The sequence below is a fragment of the Asparagus officinalis genome, chromosome 7, assembly GCF_001876935.1.
Source record: "Asparagus officinalis chromosome 7, Aspof.V1, whole genome shotgun sequence".
NCBI classification, from domain to species: Eukaryota; Viridiplantae; Streptophyta; class Magnoliopsida; order Asparagales; family Asparagaceae; genus Asparagus; species Asparagus officinalis.
In genome coordinates this window covers 97,797,604-97,804,238 of record NC_033800.1, presented here as the reverse complement: position 1 = coordinate 97,804,238, position 6,635 = coordinate 97,797,604, and the positions used below count along the sequence as shown (strand labels likewise).

Below are 6,635 nucleotides of genomic sequence, written 5' to 3'. Positions count from 1 at the left end.
GCCCCCCCCCCCCCTTTTTTTTTTTTAAATGTCATTCAGCTAGTAAAGTTTTTTCTGCCACAAAAAAATAGATGATAATAAATACTATTTATGCCTTGAGACATAACCGAGCTCCTTATTGTAGTGGTATTTGTGTCTAATTTTTCCTGTTAAACTTCAGTTTTGATCATTAAGATTTTCAACTTGTTAAGGTACACAATGTGCATAGTATGTGGACACAACCAGGCTTTGTATGCCCTACCAAGCTCTTTAATGTAGTGGATTTGTGTCCATTTTTTTTATTTTAAACTTCATTTTTGATCATTAAGGTTTTCAACTTGTTAAGGTACACGATGTGCATAATAGTTGTTCCCTCATGTTTCTTCTTTTCAAATGTCAGTCACACAACCTACTACATGTAAACTAGAGCGAAGTTTTTGCTGCCAAACAGTGTTTTCAAAGGCGCGCGCCTCATTGCACCTCATGCACCTTGCGATGGGCGGCGGCGGCGAAGCGCCCTACATCTGATGCAGCAGTGCCTTTTGTGCCTAGCATACATCCTGACTTTGCATGGTACATGTAGTATATATCCTCATATAGTTTTTTTTGTTAACATTTCAATAGTCTTGATACTCGAAAATCCATATCCCAAAAAGCAAAATAAATCCATTAGGCCTTTTTAGTAGCCTTCAATTGAGGATCATTACTAATCCTTTGCGTGGATATTAGTCTTGACTTGACATTTGATTTGAAAATTTATGAATTTTGATACTATGTTGGGTGTTAGCATTAGAAATTAAGGCCTTATATTGTGAGTTCATAGTAAGATACTATTTATTTTGACATATTTTTTATGTGAATTCCTAAACTTGTTCTTTTGTGCTTGATTATATATGTTGAAAAATTATGTGTGCGGTGTGCGCCTCACATCACTCGGGTGCGTGCATCGCGTTGCACCTTGTGCATTTGCGCGTAAAGATGCTTTGCGCCTCGCATTGCGCCTCACGCATCGACAACACTGGCCACTAAAGAAAAATAAACCATAATAATAGCACTAGGATGATGATGCATTGGTGCGCTTGAACTCATGTGTTGGTTTTTTGGTTGTCAAACGTATTATGCAAATAAAAATTGTTACTTGAAGTCAGAATATTTGTTCTTTTCTCTACATTTGTGTGTGTTTCCATCCTTTTATTTCCGGCCTATGGAAGGTTCTTCATACGGTTTCAAAGAGAAGATAGAAAAGTTGATTAAAAACTATGTGCATAGTTGTTGTTTTAAGATATCATGCAAGTTTAAACTGTAACTTATCAGGTATGGTAGTGATTATCAGCGAGACAGAGATTATAGAAGGCGAAGTCGTAGTCGAAGCAGAGGAAGGTATGACCGTGACAGGTACCGCGAGAGAGATACGGATAGGGACCATCGCCATAGAAGTAGAAGCCGAAGCATGAGCCCTGATTATTATAGGGGCCGTGGCAGAGGCAAGTATGATGATGAGCGAAGGAGGAGCAGGAGCCGCTCCTTTGACAGGTAATTCAGCGATATTTCTATCAACACAGTGAGATTTCCCAAACTGTGGCATGTTGTCTAATTTTGGTTGCTCTACAGTATATCGCCTGTTCGACATAGCCTCAGTCCTCGAAGAAGCTTATCTCCTCGTAGGACTCCTCGAAGAAGCTTATCTCCTCGTAGGACCCCTCCTTCACGTGATCAAAGAAGCCCTGCGAAGCACAGCCCTGCTGAGCGTTCTCCAGCTTCTCTAAGTGTTTCACCACGCGGTCGGCATCGTGGTTCCCATAGCCTGTCTCCACGTCCCTTAGATGAGGTATTTTACATTTTGGCGATCATGTTCTGGCTTCTATATTCGTTATTTTTAGGTGTTACCTGATCGTATTTCATCCATTACTGTTTGCAGGATTAATGAACTACTGCATCAGAAACATGCTGTTTGTTTTTAAGGGGGAGCTTGGAAGTCGTGTCTGATGCTTTTGGTAGCACTGAACTGTTTTAAAGGTTATGCATTTCCTCTAATGTTACTGTATGCTTCTCGTTTGTTGGGTATTTCAAGAAACTTTTCAGTCAGTTGTGTGGTGGATGTTGCTAGCATGTAGCATCTTTTTTCAAGACACAGTATGTACTTTCTTTTCTTATTACTTATCTATAGTCATGCTTGTTGGTTATATTATGATTAAGCATCTAACTTATGATGTCATGTATCCTGCACTAGTTATTGTACGAGGAGTGAATTGTAGTAGCTGATTGTCCGCAGACAGCAACATGATGCAAATGAATGAACTTGCTGATGCTGTTTGTCCTTGATCATGGGATGATGATTACGGTTGGTGGTGGTGGTGGTTATGATGATGCTGGTGATCATGATGATTGCTGATGATTTTCCATTCGTTGGTGATGATGATGTTGATGTTGGTGATGATGTTGTTGTTGTTGGTGACATTCAATTTGATGATTGTTTCAGTGTTTATAAGGTTCTCTTCCCGATGTGAGACCAAGCAAAATGCACAATGGTGATCCGGTAAGTGGTAAGGATTGTTTTTAATAGTCTAAGCTGTTTGATGAATAGTTTTTAGTTGACTTTGCTCCGACAGTTGGTATTTTGTTTTGCAAGCTTCTTAGTATTTGTAGCCATGATAGCCATGCAATCCTTCCTGATCTACTCTAGAGTCCTATGATGCCGATGTTTCAACATATCACTCTATTACATATGATGCTGGTTGGTCAGGAGCTAGTGGCTTCAACTACTTGCCAGCAGTAAAAGGTGAAATTATCAATTAGCCATTGATGTTTCAGTTATTAGTTTATAGGTGAATATAGTTTTGGGTTAGTTGCAGATAGATCCCTTGTAGTCTGATGTTTTGTAATTGCTGCCCCGCTAGTTTTATTGTTACAGATATACCTTCCAAGTGAAACTGTTTTTACTCTTTTACCCTCAGAGAAAGAAAAATTCCATTTTTGACCAATAGATCGCCTGTGGTAAAACAGTCAAAAAAATTCACTCAATAAAACTAGAGGGATAGTACGTTAAAAACAATAATACTACAGGGTATCTATCCTCAATTAACCCTATGTTTTTCTGTATCATTTTTTTGTCTTCGTAGTAATTTTTGTAGGTCTGACACATGGGCATCTTAAAAATGGTCAACATGTCCTGCTTAGTTGTAGCTCCTGACCTGTGTTAATTTGCATCTGAAGAGCAAAATAACTTGTTGCAGCCATGCTAGGTTTATTATCTCAGGTTTCCCCTTAGCATCATTATGTTGTGAGTTTTTAGGATTTTAATTTGAACTTTGTATCTTTCAACATGTGATAATGCTGCAAGAGCTGTGGCTGCAGTGTGGTAGATTGGCAAAATATAGTGGAAACCCACCTGTTCGCTGCAGGATGCCGCTACTCTTCTTTGTGGCTGTAGAGGATTTTGTAAGAGTTGCAGTTGCATAAGGACCTTTGTGGGAAAACATAATAAAGAGTTGCAGTTCCAGTTGCATAAGGTCCTTTGTGGTAAAATATTTACTTTCGGTATAATCCATCACTTATTGCCCGTTGGTAGCACTTTTGCTCGAGTTTCAGAATATGCTTTGTTAAGATATTCTCTCCCATAGTTTGTATTTTTGGTTTTTGATAATACAATCTGAAAGTTGACTTGCCCTGGCCGAGCACGAGGGGGAAGCAGGCACAGTATAGTTCTTTGTTGGTTGTAAAGGAATTGATTGGTGACTTGATTGTGTATAATTATCGTTTGAGCTATTACTAATGAGAGTTCTATGGAGAATAAGAGTTGTGTTAAGTGATGTTAGCTGAAGTGAGAATCTGGAGGAAGGTATCTTGGGGAAGAATGAAGACCAATTAACAGCCTTTTTTGACTTTTTTGTCTTCCTACATGCTGCAACAATAGACCTTTGATGTTTGTTTAGTGTTCCTCTATTGACTGTGATAAGGTTTGCTTGTTTGATATTGTATCCTTGTTTATTGGCAACGGATTGGAGTTGGGTTATAGGAAGCAGCCCCTGGGCTGAGCGCTCACTGGCTTCTGCAAGAAAAGATAACGTACCTGCTAAAGGTCAAACAGTCTGCATGTTGAGCGCGCTTTTCATGGGTAGAAATTATCTAGGTTGTTCTACATGGTATTATTTGGTTGGTGATTGAAACATATACAATTTCAAGCTAGCACTTGTCTTTTACTAGTATGTTATTGAATCTTATTATTGCTGAGTAACCAAGAGCTTTCAACACACACTCAAACCATGCACAGCATCATAGAGTTGCATTTACCTCTGTGCGTTGCGTGCGTGTGCCTGTGTTTTGCTAATAGTGATCAAGCTTGCTGTAGATTGATTGTTGATCCTTTGTGGGTGACGAAGTGTTAAGGGAACGTAGATGTCTTAAAAGTCTGTAAAGACGTACATAGAAGTTTGGTTAGAAATCTAATGTTTGATTCAAGGCAAAACCCTATGAATTTTTGATCTTTTATTGAATTCCGATACTGAATCATCTACTAGAGCTTGTTGTTGCAGATAGCCCCTGATTGGGGCGATGTCCTGCTATTATTGCTATTTAATGTACGTAAAACATTAATATTAAATGATTAATCTGGTTGCGATAAAAAAAAAATCTGGTTATGATTGTGTACCATGCTAACATAATAAGAAATGTAATTTTTCCAGATATTCGAGTACAGCATTTTATACTCATGTATCTATGACAAGAAATAAAGGTTGTGTGCATCTGAAGATCCGTACACCACTGTAATTAGAATTCATCAGAAGTCCCTACACCTAGCTTGGAGTTAAATAGATATGACATAAACGACACTAGTGTTCTGGGTGAGGATGAAGCACACTTAGCCCTTCAATTTCTACTTTGTGTTCCTATTTCAGTTTTTCTTCATCTCCTCCTCTTTAATCATCTAGATGGCTGACTTTTGTTCTCTCTTATATTTGTGTCAACGGTAAATGACGGCAAGGCCCTCTCTTCACCTTTACGGATGTTAGAGAGAAGAAAGTCATATATCTCTAGTATTGAGAAACTAGTCTTTCTATCTTCCAATTTTTGGATACATTTCGTATCCTGTTTTTTGTAAAACTTGTTATTTAATACATATGACGGGGTTTATCCCTTGTTTTTGCTCAAAAAAAATCTAGACGGTACACAAATTTGAGTAATTCTGTAATAAAAGAGTTACATACTAACGATAATGCGAACGATCAGAAAAAAAAAAGTTTGGACTAGTGAATATGTAGGCAACAGGACATCAGAGCAATCAGTACGTTATAGCCAGAAAAACGTCTTAACAATTGTTTTATGCTGCACGCGTTATAGCCAGGAAAACATCATAACAAGAATCCTCGAACTATCAACACGAAACACGAGAGAGATCTAGATATGCGTCAGCACGATTAATGAAAACTAGGTACAATGTCATCCCAGATTCCCAATTATAATCTGCATATGCAATAGAGTCGTCAAAGTGGTCTGCGGTAGTGAAGTCTCTGGGTAGAGGGATTATCTTCCAGGAGCTTTGCGATTTCATGATGAGAAGCGTTGAAGTCCTCCGATAACTTTGCATAAAAAGCACTATCATCATCATCAGCAGAAGCTAACTCGTGTTCATCATGGGTCCCATCCATCAACCGAGATATTGGCGAAACTATGCACGTCGATGGCGAAGTTTCAGCGGCAGGTAGTGCAAGGGCAGCTGCGGAAAGTTCAAAGTCGTCCAGAGATATCATGGGGTCAAATTCGGGGCATTGGAGATGATCCTCAAGGTAGTAGTTCGAATATGAAGCACCGTAATCAACAGCAGCAAGTGGTATCAGTGATGATGACGATGAAGTCTCACTATGGGCCCCTCCCGTTGACGATGATGGAGTTTCAGCTGCAGGAGGCGGGATGCCGTTTGCGGTAGATTCATAGTTTTCGAGGCACACCCTTTGTCTCTTCGCGCATCTTTCCTCCTCCTCCTCGCCTCCCTCTCCCTCCCCTAACTCTTTCTTCTTGTAGATCTTACAGAACACCAGCTTATCCTGAATCTCACTCCGAAACCCCAACACCGATTCATCAACGCGGTACTTGTTAGAATTGGGGGTGGAAACCAAACCTCCGACGGCGGAGGAGCTCCGACGAGCTCCGACGAGCTCGAGAATGGCGGAGATGACGCAGGCGAAGTCGACGAACGCACACTTCGGCGAACGCACACGTCGACGAACGCAATCCTTCAACAAACGCAAACCTTCGGCGAACGCACACTTCGGCGAACGCACCCCTCGACCTCTGCGTTCGAACCCCCCTCTCAACTCTGCGTTCGGCTCAGAGCTGGCGTCGAAGCGACCTCTGCGTTCGCTCGAGTTTGGCGTCGAAACCAAACCTCCGACGGCGGAGGAGCTCCGACGAGCTCCGACGAGCTCGAGAATGGCGGAGATGACGCAGGCGAAGTCGACGAACGCACACTTCGGCGAACGCACACGTCGACGAACGCAATCCTTCAACAAACGCAAACCTTCGGCGAACGCACACTTCGGCGAACGCACCCCTCGACCTCTGCGTTCGAACCCCCCTCTCAACTCTGCGTTCGGCTCAGAGCTGGCGTCGAAGCGACCTCTGCGTTCGCTCGAGTTTGGCGTCGAAGCGAACGCTGGCGA

At 41.3% G+C, this 6,635-nt stretch overlaps 1 protein-coding gene across 1 annotated transcript in view; it reads left to right on the top strand.

The window, feature by feature from the left end:
* Nucleotides 1-3,642, top strand: part of LOC109850767 (serine/arginine-rich splicing factor SC35-like) — a 6,616-nt gene extending 2,974 nt beyond the window's left edge. Inside the window, exons 6-8 of the mRNA XM_020420838.1 lie at nt 1,294-1,512; nt 1,591-1,807; nt 1,898-3,642. Coding sequence (XP_020276427.1) covers nt 1,294-1,512; nt 1,591-1,807; nt 1,898-1,903 — 442 coding nt within the window. The 3' untranslated portion in view covers nt 1,904-3,642. The remainder of the gene's footprint in view (nt 1-1,293; nt 1,513-1,590; nt 1,808-1,897) is intronic.